This window comes from Numida meleagris, chromosome 3 (genome assembly GCF_002078875.1).
Source record: "Numida meleagris isolate 19003 breed g44 Domestic line chromosome 3, NumMel1.0, whole genome shotgun sequence".
Taxonomy (NCBI): domain Eukaryota; kingdom Metazoa; phylum Chordata; class Aves; order Galliformes; family Numididae; genus Numida; species Numida meleagris.
Genome location: NC_034411.1, coordinates 4,258,409 through 4,273,553, shown reverse-complemented (window position 1 = coordinate 4,273,553; position 15,145 = coordinate 4,258,409). Strand labels below are relative to the sequence as shown.

The 15,145-nt window shown below is 45.0% G+C and overlaps 1 protein-coding gene across 1 annotated transcript in view; it reads left to right on the top strand.

Annotated features, from left to right (window-relative positions):
• The window catches only part of ABHD12 (abhydrolase domain containing 12), a 29,290-nt gene extending 14,525 nt beyond the window's left edge, over window positions 1-14,765 (top strand). The window contains exons 2-13 of the mRNA XM_021390128.1: window positions 51-175; window positions 1,752-1,857; window positions 4,273-4,392; window positions 6,754-6,784; window positions 8,333-8,378; window positions 10,133-10,262; window positions 11,224-11,261; window positions 11,367-11,446; window positions 12,200-12,282; window positions 13,137-13,215; window positions 13,489-13,616; window positions 14,088-14,765. Coding sequence (XP_021245803.1) covers window positions 51-175; window positions 1,752-1,857; window positions 4,273-4,392; window positions 6,754-6,784; window positions 8,333-8,378; window positions 10,133-10,262; window positions 11,224-11,261; window positions 11,367-11,446; window positions 12,200-12,282; window positions 13,137-13,215; window positions 13,489-13,616; window positions 14,088-14,127 — 1,006 coding nt within the window. The 3' untranslated portion in view covers window positions 14,128-14,765. The remainder of the gene's footprint in view (window positions 1-50; window positions 176-1,751; window positions 1,858-4,272; window positions 4,393-6,753; window positions 6,785-8,332; window positions 8,379-10,132; window positions 10,263-11,223; window positions 11,262-11,366; window positions 11,447-12,199; window positions 12,283-13,136; window positions 13,216-13,488; window positions 13,617-14,087) is intronic.

Genomic DNA, 15,145 nt, shown 5'->3' with positions numbered 1-15,145 from the left:
TTATGACAACTGCTGTACTCAGGCCTTTCCTTTTCCCTTCTTTTATACAGGCGCCATGGGTTATGGTTCCGATTGCGGAGGTTGATAATCTGGCTGCTGGGAGTGTACATAGCCATTCCATTTCTAGTAAAACTTTGCCCTGCTATCCAGGCGAAGCTGGTCTTCCTAAACTTTGGTAAGTGACTCAGTCTTCTGAAGCGAGGTGAAAGGTAAAAGCAAGGAGTGTCTTCATATTTCATTTTTCTGCTGTGACTTCCCCATCTGCGTGCTTACAGCGCAGTGAACCTTTGCAAGCTGTAAGTTCTCTGGGCTATGAGTTGGAGAGCATCCTCTGTGGTCCTGATGGTCTCTGTAGTGTTTTCAGTGTAAATGTAGTGACCAAACTGGAGCCAGCTTTCAGCCAAAATGGTTTCCTTCAGGAAAGCTGTGCAACGTGTCAGAAAAAAATAATTCCAAAGTGTTCAACAAAGTTGCATGAATAAACAGCAAGTGAAATTAAACCCAGCACATTGTTTTCTAGACCATTGCTCTTTACCTGCAAGCACTTTAGAAGAATACGTTGGCTGGGCAGAACAGAAGCGGCCTATTCATGCAGTCACGTTGAATGTTTTCTTTGTGTCTGCTCAGCCTTTACATTTGGTCTGCCTGGCTGTGCAGTGGGTCTGGTGAGCTCGCTTGAGTCCCAGAGAAGCTCAGGTAGCCACAGGATGGAAAATGATGAAGAATCACTGAATGAAGAATGCTTCTTTGCAATCTGAATTTGTCTTTTAAAACTCATGTGATGAGTGAACTTATGTAATGGAGTTTTGAAAAACCTCTTCCTCTGATCTCAAAAACTCTGGCTTGGGAGGATCAAGTACAGATCTATTGATATATTGCTTTTGTTATTTCACTTGCGTTCTCTCTGTGTTCTACCACCTTGGTCTGTGGTTGCTATGAAGGCACAACAATTACGTGCCAGTCTTTGGAGAGTAAGCTGACCAACTGCATATCCTCCTCCAAGGCTCAGGACAATATTTGACACTGTTTGCAGTTGTCATGTAAGAGAATGTGGTGTCTGCTATTATAATGCATTATCCAGAGAGCTTGTGGAGTCTCCTTCTATGGAGATATTCAAGACCCATCTGGCCACCTGCCTGTGTGACCTATTGTAGGCAACCTGCCTTAGCAGAGGCTTGAACTCAGTGATCTCCTGAGGTCCTTTCCAACCCCTGCAGTTCTGTGATTCTGCAGTAACCCTTTAGATTTTATTATTATGGAGGGTGAAACCACATGCCATCCTGAAAACATGTTACCCATTAACTTTGGGATACACCCTTTGTTGCAGGTGAGGTTGTCCCATCAGTAGATAACTGCAAACAATAAAAGGTTTGCCAAGTCAGTAGAGTCACTGCACTGATACAGCAGGAGTGGCTATTGTCTGGGAGACTGGCAGAGCAGACTGGGCAGTGGTGGTTCAAGGAAGCTGTGTCTCCCCCACCTCTTAGCTTTACCCTGCTCCCTAGTTGTTTGTTTGGATGGTTGCTTGGGTCATCTTCGATGTTCATGTGTTAGCTGCAACTGTAATTCAGGTCATCCTTTCACACAAAAAGAACAAGGATTTCTTGGCACATTTGTTCAGTGTGTGCAACTCTCCGTGTACCCCAACACAAGTGCATTGGTAAAGCTATTTTATAAGGAGATGGGGTAAAAATTAAAAGATGTCATATTCTGTTCTTTCTCTTTGTTAACATTTTTATTTTTTGTTTCAGTGAGGGTCCCCTATTTCATTGACTTGAAAAGACCACAAGATCAAGGTTTAAACCACACCTGTAATTATTACCTTCAGCCAGAGGAGGATGTAACCATTGGAGTCTGGTAAGGAAACCTGTTTTGTGCAGTATGTGCTGTGCAGCTGTAGTCTTTCCTTTTGTTCTCAATATTGCACGTCCAGTATTTTTGCTGTGCGTGTGACAGCCATTGCCTGCTCTGATTTGTGGATGTTTGTGCTTTTCTCTGCCAAGTGACTGAGTTCATGTCCAAAAGTATGCGAATCTCTGGGGCTTGGTTGAACTCGGATCAGTAGTGCACGAAACAAAATTGGACAATGTGTGCTTCCAGAGAAATTTCACAATTTGGAATCATAAAGGAATCACAAATGCTCTGCATTACTACGAAGATTGTGGCTCAATATGACACCAGACAGAAGGATTTAAAGTCTTGTCATTCAACTGTTAGTTTGTTTTGCAAAATAAATGCGGGGGAAGGTTGGAGAACAGGATTGAAGTGTTCAGAAAAGGAGGAAGAATATTCTGTGTGTAAAACATATGTAAGCTTTGGAGAGTGGGTGAGGAAGGGACGTGCCATTTGCTCTCAGCAGAACAAGTGATAGAGTCAGCCCTTGCTTTCCTCACAAAAGATTTTCTGGTTCCAGGCAAAGGCAGTTAATTTTAGTTGCTTGTTAACCAAGCTCACTCAGATGACTGGTTCTTTGCCTGAAAAGGTCTGCTCTCAGTTCTTGCCACGCTATTTGGCCAGCTCAGACCAGCTTCCACGTCTTTTTCTTGTGATTGCTTTCTTTTGTGCCTAACACCAGCAGTTTCGAAGCCACAGGAAAGTCCCTGCTAACTTTGAGCAAAAGGAAGTGCCTGCAGTTCTGAATGTGTATGCAGGAGCAGTGAACACGCGAGGAAAAAAAGTCTAGATGCTGTTCAGGTGTGAAGGGAAAGGTGCCATTACTTAGTACAGCCGGTGACATTAGACCTGTAAACTGTAGGATTTGGAGGTTTTAGTTGTATGCATATCCTGTGCATGTGTCTGCTAATGCAACAGAGACTCTTGTCAGTTGAGAGTGTCTCACCTGTTCTGAACAGGATGGTGTTATCCTGCTACATAAAAATGGTTCCTTCCCTTTAAGAGAATTTTGGTGAAAGACATTTGCAGCAGTTGGTTTAGTACCCAGGACAGGCTAGTCAAGTAATGGCTTGTATCTTCACTTGAACGATTACAATTCTACCTGATAATGTGCTGAATAATTTTCAGATTGCAACCTGGAGATTTTTGTTTCCTTTTACGTGTATACTGTGTTTCTTTACCAAAACAGGACTTCCAGCTTTTGGTGGCAATTCGGTATCTATGTGATTAGTCTCGATGCTTACCAAATGGATTTTCAGTCAAGTTTGGAGCCTTGCCTTAATGCTGCTGTAAGGTTGTGTGTTCAGTGCACTTCTGAAGCAAAGTCTTCAGCCTGATTTCTTTGTCAGCTTGCAAAATTCTTGGGGCAGGATGCTGGGTCCTGCAGCTACTGGGGCTTTTTCTTCCTCAAAACCTCCATCTGCCTGCATGCACACAAGTAAATTTTCTATGTGTCTCATGTGCTGGTTTGTGCCCTGAATGTTTTTAGGTCTGGGAGGAAGGCATGGTAGATAGTTTATTTTTCTTCCTAGGAGAAAAGTGAGTACTTCAGTTGCTGCTGACAGCTGTAGGCTGGCCCCCTTGTCCACAATTTGGGATGGTTGTGGGCATACACTCACCTTCAGTGTTTGTCTTCTGAAATAATTACCCACTCTGAATGTTTGCCTTTTCCTTGGTTCGTTGTTTCTCCCTTTCGATTCCACTGGTGTTGAATTCTTTCTAACAGGCTGCCTGTCCATTTCTATTCTCTATGGAAGAGCTGTGAGTTAAAAATTCCCGGCTCTCCTAGGTTGTAGCTTTTGTACTAAAATGTTACACCTCCAAGAACCTGGTGTCTGAAACCAGAATACGTGATTTTCTCATCAAACCTTCAGCACCTCTTTGTCCTCCAATTGCCTTACTCAGCTGTGTCTCTTGCCCATGGAATGTTCTTTCCAAAGCCAGCTGACTTTGGTGATTGTTCTGCATATCTACTGGCCTAGCTGTGAATCTTGTTTATGATGTATTTAGTCTGTTAATTGAAGTAATTGAGTGCCATAGAAGCTGAGGGACTGAGAATCTTTCTCGAGAATGGCGGGATGTGCAGTAATTGTACTTCAGATTTGCCTGTGAATCTGGTGGCTTGCGCAGCCCCGAGTTTTGAAAGCAACACTGATGGAGATGAAAACGTAGGAAGAACCCCAGTCCCGGTCTTTTTACAGTTTGTTGGAAAGATATTTTTAGAAATGTTTAACGTGTTTTTGGCTGAGTGTGATACTTTTATGGAAAATGTGTGAGCAGTGTAATTCTGCGTGAATGAAACCATCAAAAAAGCTGAAAATTTGAGTTGCAGATACTGATTAGCAACGGGGAATGTGGTTTTTTTCCTTCTGGATGCAGGCATACGGTCCCTGCAGCCTTATGGAAGAATGCCCGTGGGAAGGACCAGTTGTGGTTTGAAGATGCTTTGGGTTCCAGCCATCCCGTGATCCTTTACTTGCACGGCAATGCGGGAACAAGGTGAGACACAAAACAACAGTGACTTTGTTACGGGTGGTGTTTCCCTGTCTTGCCACAGTGTCAACACATTCATTAAAAAAATTATGATCTAAAAGCAGTTTAGTGCTGTTCTTTTAAAAGGGCAGCACATCTTAAGAAATGAAGCCTCTCCTATTCATCACATCTGAAAATGGGTTTATTGCATTATCAGAGATACATGATACTGTAGTTATTTTGAATCTTGTGTCTGCCAGAAGCCAGGAGGCTGTGACATGTACTAGATCAAGCAGGGAGAAATACTGATTTTTCACTCTAATGGTTTCTGAATTGAGATACGAGATTGGATTAGTATTTCTGTGTGTGTGCTTTAAGTGCATTAAATAAACTTTCCAGTTCCTTTCACGAGCTTGTTTTAGTATTTAACGCATTTTGAGGAAGGAAAATCAGATGGAAAGAGGAAGGTAATGTGCTGGGCTTGTTTCCTTGTTGCATATGTACAGGATATTGGTCTGGAACACGTTTAAAATGTGTAATTTTATAGTTGACCACAGCCATCAGCCATGGTCAGGTTCCCTACCCTTTATTTCTTGGTGCTGAAAGCCATTAGGGCAGTAGGAAACTTGCTGGATGTTTCTCAGTACCATGTTTTTCCTGCCACGTATCTGTATGAGGCAGAGCTTTGGTTCAGTTATTAGTACATGATTGTCTTCCTTGTTAATATGCAATTTTCAAAGAGCATTGGCCCCTTTCTGATTTCTCAGTACGTGTTCTTTTGATGCTGTTGTGTGCTTGCAGATGCTCTGCCAAAGCAGAAGCGTTACAGAAATACAATTCTGTTTTAACTGATGGTTGTGAAAGCTTGCTTGCCCTTACATTGCAGGAACTTTGTCCTTTGTCCCCTAAAATCTTACCTCAGCAGCATTCCTCTTTTGTATAAGGCAAGGTATGGAAATTGCATGCTGTGAGCTGGGAAATGCACGAGCAGATGGGACTTTAGAAACTGACCTCGTCTCCTTGTGCTGATGTATTAAAAGTTTAATCAAATTGTTGCCTTTATTTTTCAAGTTCTGCTTAGCTTGTTTCCCTGTCTCTATTGTGTGTAGCAAATGATACTAATGGAAGCTGTTCTGCAGCGTAATGGTGGTGATTTAGGACCGGTATCTCTGTTATGTATGAGCCTATTGATTAGGTTTACTTCTTGGCTCCCCCAGGTGTTACAGAGATAAAGTGCTGAGCTATGGACGATTGCATATTTCACATTTAGCTTTACTCTGCGTTCTGGAGGAAGCTGGAGTCGTATCAGCTTTGCCATTCCTGCTTTAATACATACTGCTCTTGCGAAAGGGCTGCTTTATTGATGCAGGCTGCATTAACCATAAGTGAAAGGCACTGCCTTTGCTTTCTGCTTTGGCTGAGTGCTCTGGAGCCCAGGCAAAAATGCTTGGTTTACCTGACGCCCTTAAAAAAACGCCTGCATTGCACTTTGAGGAATGTGTGGAAAGGCACTGGGGTGTGCACGGCTGGATGGCTTTTCAGGCAAGTACATCTTCCTCAGAGTGGTTTGGTTCAAGCTGACTTACAGGCAACCCCTTGCATTTTGCCCTGGATCTTTCTGCTGCGTTGAGTATTTCGTAGCACAGTTGGAGCTGACAGCTTTTAGCTGGCAAATGCGTGTGTTCTTCGAGGGAGTTCTGGAAAGTGACATGTTGATTCAGAGGCTGCTCTGACCAAACCAGTCACAGTGAGGATGTTTTAGAGTCGTCATACAATACTAGACTGAGGTTTGGTTGTGGATTACCTATGTCATGTTGTGGATATATTTTAATGCACCTAATGGCACGTTCACTCTCCTTTCCTTTTTAGCATCTAGATTTCAATTTACGAAAAAAAAAAAACCATTAAAGCAGATTCTTCCCATGGACTTATTTCCAGTGTTCAGCTCTGGCTTATCTCTTGCACCTGTCCTTTCTGACCCTGTGCTTGGAGCCAGGTGAGAAGATCCAAGGGCCAGCAGCTTGGGTTAACATGGTGAGGTCTGCTGAGATCAGAGCGTACTGCCTGGGTCAAAGGCAGCAGGAGCAGGTTGGCTTGATATATTACAGGCTTTGGAACAGGCAGGTTGGAGGGTTGAAAAGTTCATCTTTCCCTGCCATCAGGAGAGATTTAAAGGGAGAAGTTGACTTCTTAAACTAAGTCCTACATAGCTCAAGAAAGCCTTGGTTTTTCCCGGAAGACCTTTACAAAGCAGTTATAGTGTTGCTTCTGCTGGCATATTTGTGTTTTGCTCAAGTCCTGAGGCAATGGGAAAAATCTGTCTCTGGAAGCCTAAAAGTTGACTTCTTTTTTCTTTTTTTTTTATTCTTCACGAATCACTTTTGCCAGAGGAGGGGATCACCGTGTGGAGCTTTATAAGGTAGGTGGCTGCATGTTGTCCAAACTATTGTATGAACACAATCAGACATGCACAGACTTGAAGACTGTTCATTACAGCCTGCTGCCAACAGGCAGATAGCTGAGGCTCCCAGTGTTCTCTAGATACGAAGTGCATATGGGACAAAGGGTTTGTAAGCAGTGAGCACTATTCTCCACATTAAGGATGTTTGAAGGGGCTTTTACTTGCTGGTACCTCTCAACTCCAACCGAGCTTTGCCAATAATACTTTCATGACACAGCGTATAGGAAAAGTAAAAGCTTTATTTAATCACAGCCATAATTTGATTGACTATGCTAGTGTTCTGACTTCAGGTACCATGTAAGAGTATTCTTTCGTATGTTACCAGTCTCTGTATGCTCACCATTATGGTACCACGTCTCTCCAAATGATGGGGAGGTACACAAGGTTTGAGGCCAGCTGATTCCTCACGCTTTTCAAACCCTTCAAGGTGACTTTTGGTCTTGTAAGTGCTGAAATGTTGGGCTGAGCTAGCATAAACTTCCCTGTTGGTTGGGGTCTCAGAGCTAGAGCTTGGCTAGTCACGGAGCAATTTGCTGCAATGAAGTGTTTTCTAGATTGCCAGTGCACACATTTTGCTTACGAGTTGTCAGTCAGAGACCAGTTCAGCCCTTTCCCATTTCCCATGGCACAGTTCATCTATGTTACCATCTCAAGCGTTGAAGATTTTGCACAAGAAACAATGGATTTCTCAGGCCTAGTCTGTGGTTGTGTGAGAACAGGCAACTTCAGTTGCTTTGGGTCTTTTACCTAATGACTTCTGTGATCATTTTCTCTCCCACAATGCCTTGATCTGATACAAAGTGTTTCTAAAAGAGGTGTAACTATTTAGGATTGAGTTAATATTCTCCCTATGAATTTAGCTATCATTTCTTTAACTGGTATCGGTGTTGGCATTTGTAAAGTTCTATTGCAGTGCAGCTCCTTACGCAAGATCCCCTGCAGTAAAGTCTTTTTAATTCAGGTCATTTGGAAAATGCCATTCGGCAGCCTCACAGAAACAGGTGATGTTCCTTCTAAGATAAAAGCGTGTGCTAAGTGTCTGGAGGCTGGCACATGAGAGCTGAGATGGGTTGAGGTGATGTAGGTCATGTAGGTGCTCTGGTTGGTTATTTTACTGGGAATCAGCTTGAGCTGCGAAGCACAAGTTTGCAAGTTTGAATAGTATAAATGAAGCAGCCGTACAGTTTCACTGCAAAACTGCAAAGTTGTTATGGAGGAAATAGTCATAGGATGTTTGTAGATCTTAAAGGCAGAGCTGCTAGGGGGGGATCTACATCTCAGAAAGCCTGATGTGAGGTCTGGTAGACGAATGGAGCAAAGCCATGAACTATCACTGTTTGAAAGTCCTATATGCCTGCCACATCAGAAAGCCGAAGTTACTCCTTTGCCACGTTGGGTTGATAACATTGTAAATTAGATCCCTGTACCCTTGCATCCTTGGCCTGAGGCCGGAGCATGGCTGCTGCGACAGTTTCTGTGATGAGTGTGTCTCTCTCTCCCTTCTAGGTCCTCAGCTCCCTTGGGTACCACGTGGTCACGTTTGATTATCGAGGTATGTGAGTATCTGTTACTATATGAAACGCTTTTAGCCGTCTCTTTCTTAAGCAACAAAGTAGCTGCTGCTTATTTATTTCTTTTAATCTCAAGGGAACTCATTTTATAGAGGCTTGTTGCCAGCTAGTTAGGTGTAGCTACTGTGTTTTTTTTTCTCCGGGGGTGTCCAGAGAGCTTCCAGAAATGCACAATTTTAAGTTCTTCCCACTCCCCTCCCCCCCTTTTTTTTCCCCTCTCCTGAAAAGATCTGCCAGAAACCGTTCATCTTTTCTATTCCTGTTGTATCTGAGGGTCCTCAAGTCTGTAACCATTGTGAGAAGAGGCAGTGATCTCATTCCCTGCTTGGCACGTGGAAGTTTTGTCTGCATAACACAGAAAATGAGTGCAACTAGATTGAACTTCCTGAAGTCACGTAGGGAACTAAACTTGCACTTCTTTTAAAAAAAACAAACAAACCAACTGATGAATGAGATAAGAAATGGTGAATGGATTTGGATCCCTCCAATTCTATTCCTGCAGTTGATGGGATATCTACAACTCTATTTGGAAGAAACCTGAATTCCATCTGCTGTTTGTAAAACAGAAAGGGACAAAAGAGTTGGAACATGATTAGTTTTAAGCTGGTCTTTTCCTCCCCTTTAAATCATGCAAATGAGACAGTTATTTTGTGATGTGTAACATGTGCTGCAGTGTTGACAGTTCGGAGAGGTTGTATTAGATGTTGCAGAAGATATTTCTGATCTGTCAACCATTTCCAGAAATCTTGAATTTCCTTAACAGAGTTACTCTAAAGGATAATAAAATGCACAAGAATTAAAGCATACTCAAGATTGCAGTAAAAAAACTGTTTCTCCTCCACAAATACTGATGCCTTTGATAGAAATCCTGTTGACTATTCTGTTTGGTCTCACGGAGACCCTGAACTGGTCTCGAGCTCTTGCAAAGCTGAGGTGTGTGGTAGCTCACTGCTCAACATCTTCAGCAGAAGCTGTGACCATTTGGCATCTCTGTGCCACCAGCAGTCAAGCATCCGTTGCTTTTTCCCTTAGCATCCAGACCATGGCAGCACTGTAATGCCACCAGCGAGTGGGAAAGAAATTTGCCCACTGCAATTTTATCAAGGTGTCTGAGAGAGATTTATTAGGAGCTTGCCCTGTTTTTCAGTCCTCCTGGCAGCTGCTTTCCCTGGTTGCTTATTAGGTATCAAAAGGGATGTGGCATGTTTCCTGCTCAGCATCAGATTTGTAGACGTGCTGCAATAGGGACAGAGCCAAAGCAATCAGGAGAGTGGAAAATTGCTGGAGGGCATTGATTGAACAGCACGGACAAGCTGATGTTGCAGCAGCTTTGTGAAACGTGCTTGTGTGTTGATCCTAAGGATCCAGTTCTTACGCTATCAGGGATTGCACTTACAAATTGGTTATGTGTGTGCCAAAACAGCTCAGCTTTGGGAGCTGGGTTGTCGCAGATGGAGAGATGCAAGAACGCTGTGTGGCAGTGTTTGAGATCCAGCTCTTGATTTTTGTTATTGACCAAACTTTCAAAAACTGCATGGTGGCCAGCAGTTACAAGTTATTTTGTTTCAATGACTGCTGGTCAATGAAGGCCTTTAACCCAAATTGTAGAGGTGCACAATGAGATAAGCAGAAACTGTCCCTGTCCCACACCTTTGCAGGTGGGCTGCTTGGGAACAGCTGGCTGGCTTTGCGGAGCGGTTCATGCCTTTCTGAACAGGAGCACCTTGTGTTTCAGGCTGGGGTGATTCCGTAGGCAGCCCGTCGGAGAGGGGAATGACCTACGATGCCCTCCATGTCTTTGACTGGATAAAAGCAAGAAGTGGAGACAACCCTGTCTATATATGGGGACACTCCTTGGGCACAGGGTAAGCATCTAATCGTGATGGGACTTAGCAGCTTCTGAAAAAACATTAAACACTGACCTTGGCTGAAGGTGCTGTTTGCCATAATCCCCAGGCTGGCTTGGCTTGGAGTCTGAGGCATAATTGTTGCAGAGGAGCTTCCTCTGTTCACTCTGCAGAGTGAGAAGGGCTACAGTGAATGACTGCAGGAATTCATCTTGAACTTTCATTGCCCAGAGGTGGAGTCTGGAAAACAGGCACTTAGAATGTGATTCTCTTTGATTAAGGGGAGAGAAAGTGGGACTGCACTGATCTCTTCCTGTGGTAAACCGCTGTCTGCATTTGTCTTTCAAAGCAGAACACTTATTTGACGTTCTGAAAGACCAGCCACATGTGCATGCCATTTTCCCTTACAAAATGTTCTCTTCTATCCTGGCAAACATACTGTTTGTAAACAATGCTCATGTAGATGCCTGCATGGCTACACTGCTGCCCATCTGCAATACTGACGTGGTTGTGCCTGGCATAGGGAAGTATGAAGAGTGAGAAATCTGCAGCCCAAAATACCTCTCCCTACATCTTGAGCTTCCTTTCCTGCTTCCTCCCTTTTTGCTGCTGATCATCAGTCTGGAGGCTGATGATATTCAGTAGGAGCAGCGGACTCTTATCCCCTTGATTTTGTGAGGAGCAGGGGACAAACACAAGAATTCCTTTGAAGTTAAACTGTGTGCAGATGAGACCGTTTGAGGCTACTTTGGAAATATCTCCATCCCACTAGGAAGGTGCATGGAGAAGACCTTGCTGCTTTGACTGACCCAGCTGCAACCCATTGCAGTGTCACCCTGGGAGCTGCCAGGCACTTAGTACCCCTCTGCCCGTATTCCTGTCTCCCCCTCTCCTGCACATCCCTTGCAGTCTGTGGGTAAGAGCTTGATGCTTTGTGAAGGGTCCGTGCCGGGTTAACGCTCATTGTTCTTCTTTCCAGGGTCGCAACAAATCTAGTGAGGCGCCTTTGCGAGAGAGGTAAGCAGTAAGTAAGAGTAAGGTGGGCCCTTCACCTGGCCCGGGTCCTGTCTGTGGTGCAGGCCTTGGCTGCTGCATTTCTGCACATTGCCTTTGGTTTTTCAGAAACGCCCCCGGAAGCCCTGATACTGGAATCTCCGTTCACCAACATACGGGAGGAGGCACGAAGTCATCCCTTTTCTGTGGCAAGTACACAGCGCTTCTCACGGTAGTGGTGTGTAAATGTGTGCCTAGAAATTAGCCTTCCAAAGTGACATAGCTCGCTGCTTGGTCTGTAGGGCAGCAGCAATGTTGAACTAAGTGAAGGCTTGTGCTTAAGGCAGCTTCTAAGATGACCGGTGCAATAGGCACTACCAGAGTCATGTGTGGAGTCTGGTAGAAGAAGATAAATTGGGATCAGTAAATGCAGGGCAGGGGAAGATCGACTTGACCCTCAGCAATTGACAGAGCCCTCTGTGCTGAAGCTTCTCTGCTGTGGGAGGACATTTTATGGGCTGTGAGCAAAGCGATGGCAGTGCTGGGCTTCCCTGGTCTCAGCCCACTCGGTGCAGCCCCTTTACTTGCCCAGATCCCTGTGTGAGCTCAGCCTGATGTGACCATCTCTCCCACCCAGCTGGCTCGGAGCTGAGCAGACACCCAGGGTGGGTGTCGGGTGTGGCTGGGCTGGTGATGATAAAAGCTTCCTTGCAGGAAGACTTCCCAGCAGCAGCATGATTCCTTGAGACCCTGACCATGCAAGCACCCAGAGAGCTGGCTCCTGAGCAGGCTAGTAAGACAGGCCTGAAACAGGAGGGGAAGAACGGTGCTAGTAGAAATATGCTCTCACTGCTGAGAACACAGCTAACAGCCAGGGGATGGTGCAGGGATGGCAACGGCCTGCCCCGTTACTTCTGTCTGTATAACTGGTGCCTGCCACTAACGCATACTTTTCCTTTCAGATATACAGATACTTCCCTGGGTTTGACTGGTTCTTCCTTGACCCCATCACGACAAGTGGAATTAAATTTGCAAATGATGAGAAGTGAGTGCATTTCCTGTTTACAGGGCTTTCAGCTGGTGCTGTAGCAAGCCAGGGCAAGCGTCAGGGAGCAGACTGCACTCTGCTCTTTTTTTCTCCAAGCATTGTACTTGCTGAAGGGATTTCAGTTGCTCTTGCAGCCATGAATGCACTATGGAGCTTTCTTTTTAATTGGTCTTAATGAGGAGAGATGCAAAAGAGAGCACAAAGACTACCCAGGGACATGCTAATTTGATCCTTGAGATTCATGCTTTTCAAGTGCGCATTACACATTAAGCAGTAGCATCAGAACATTAAAGGTTGGGAATGATTTCTGTGGTGTGCATTTGCATCAGCCACCCTCTGCATGGTAATTTCTGCTCTCACTGAGCCTTTCATTTAAGAGCCTGAGCATTCAGGAGTTTGGTTTCCAGCACTGAAACCAAACCAGACCATGGGAATGGTGCTTTGCAGTGGGGTGAGCCACTTTGATCTGAGCAGCAAATAGCTTATCCAGGGTTGCCTTTTTACTAGTAAGCATTCTGTAGATTAAATTAATGGTGCCCATATAATAGCACTGTCAAGATTTGAACTGCAGGTAATGACCCACGGAACACATTTGCCATCGCAGTTTCCTTGCAAATCCAAGTGTGTTGGTGTTAGGAGTGCCAGGAGCCTGCTGAGGGTCAGCCCATGCATTCTAGCACTGTGCTGTATTGAAGCCTTGCAGGTGGTCACATGCCCTGTTTTTAACTGACTTTGTCTGACAGCAGTAGGGGGCTCTTTGTGGTAGAAGTAATTTTGAGTAGGGAACAAAATGTCCAGTCTAGCTGCTTCTGATTGCCTGAGCTCTGGTGACATTGTCATCTGCTTTACAGTGTGAAGTACATTTCCTGCTCCCTGCTCATCCTTCATGCTGAGGATGACCCGGTGGTACCGTTTCATCTGGGAAAGAAGGTATGCACGTGGTGCTGCAAACTGATCTTGTGGAAGGGACTAATGGGGACAGAATGACGCAGGGGAGCTCATACAGCCAGGCAGCAGGAGGATGGGCACAGAAATGCGTAGCCTGCAGGTTCTGTGGTGGTAAATCAATAGTGAAACCATGTTAGAACTAGCAAAGCTGGTCAAGCCAGGGCCCATAACCCAACCTTGGAAGGGTGGCTTCTGCGGGATGGGTGGCTGCTGCAGGATGACACCTGTCCCTCACTTGCTTTCCCTTGGACTCAGCTTTACAACATCGCTGCGACGTCGCGGAGTTTCCGAGACTACAAGGTGCAGTTTGTCCCATTCCACACAGACCTCGGCTATCGGCACAAGTACATCTACAGGAGTCCAGAGCTACCTCGAATACTGCGGTAACGGCCCAGCTAACGGGGGTCTCTTCTAGCATTGGGGGGGAGAGGGGGGGGTGCTGGTGCCTTGGGCTCTGGGTCAGCACTGGGACACACGCCCTGGGAGAGATGCATAGCAGGTGCCTGTATTAGGCAGCTTTTATGAAAACCCTGTTGTCCTCCAGAGTGGCTGAGACTTAGCACAAAGGCAGAGTTCTCAATCTCTGCAGAATAAGTTAAAACTTATTGTGGAAGGGGAGCCACAGAAAGCTGAGAGTGCTTTCCCCTGTCTCATCTCTGCTGTAGGGGCTGTTTGCAGAGCAAATATTCGCCTCTTTTAGTGAGAGTCACTGATGTGTGAGAGCAAAGCTCACTTGCTGCTTTCGTAGCTGTGAGGGCTTGAGCCCTAGTATTTGCCAGGGAAATGGAAGACCTGCAGCATCCACCAGCGTGCAGGAGAGCTGAGAGTCACTGCTCTGTTGTTTCTTTTCCTAGGGAATTCCTGGGAATACCTGAACATGAGCATCATCACTGAAGACTTGGCAGCACAGAGGTTTTCCTTTCTTTTCTTCCTCTCTCCTCATTTTCCTCCCCTCTCCCTGTGGGTCAGTCTGCCGTTCTTCCATCCCTGGCACTAGAGGAGATCAGGAGTTCCCGCTCTGGTCCTGATGTGTACCCTTGGCAACTCCAGCTCCCGACATCAGCACCTGTGATGGTAGGAGGATATGGTTGGCTTCTTTCTTTGATGTAGATGGAGGGGTGACGACAACCCAGGAGCTGATACCAAACAGTGAACAAAGTAAGCACAACAGAGCCTGGCCAATCCAGAGTGGTACTGCTGAGGACAGACATACCTTGGCTGTGTCATGACCAAGGGTGTTTCTTTCACTTTCAAACGCTGCTGCTGGTTTTTGGATCACGTAGAGACTTATTTGTTGGCAAATGGCTTTTGCAGTGTCTCCATACCACAGTTGTCTTGCTTGAGTTTGAGGTGTTTTCTTTCCAGGAAATACATGTTTTGCCTTCCCCTTTTGCTAAGTAGCTGTAATTACAAATCCACTGCAGATCCAGGTGGTGAGAGGTATTTTTATTCAGCTCTTCAGTCACTATGTGTTGCAAGTGTTGGGCTAATTGCACACATTATGGAAATAAAGAGAAAGCTGGTTTTTTTTTTTTTTGCTCTTCCTTTTTAAACATCTATTTAATGGAAAAGATTAATACCCTTTTATCTTCTCTGTATGCTTTTTTTTTTTCCTGAACATTTCTGCTCCCATCTCTATTATCCTCAGTGGAGCTCCTCCCCTTCTTCACATGCACTTTTTAATAGGATTGAAGTGGTTGATGTAGATAAATAACAAGCTCTGGGGGTTAAGCTGGAAAGCATGAGGTTGTTTTGCCTGACTTCCCTCTTCCAAGAACATGGGCCCAGGGTGGGGGAGTGGATTTCTTCCATTCTCCCCCTACCTACCTGGACAGATATTTGCTTTCTTCAGCGGGGGAAGGATTTCTTTTTTTTTTTTTAAACTTATTTACTTTTTAATTCCTTAGATCAA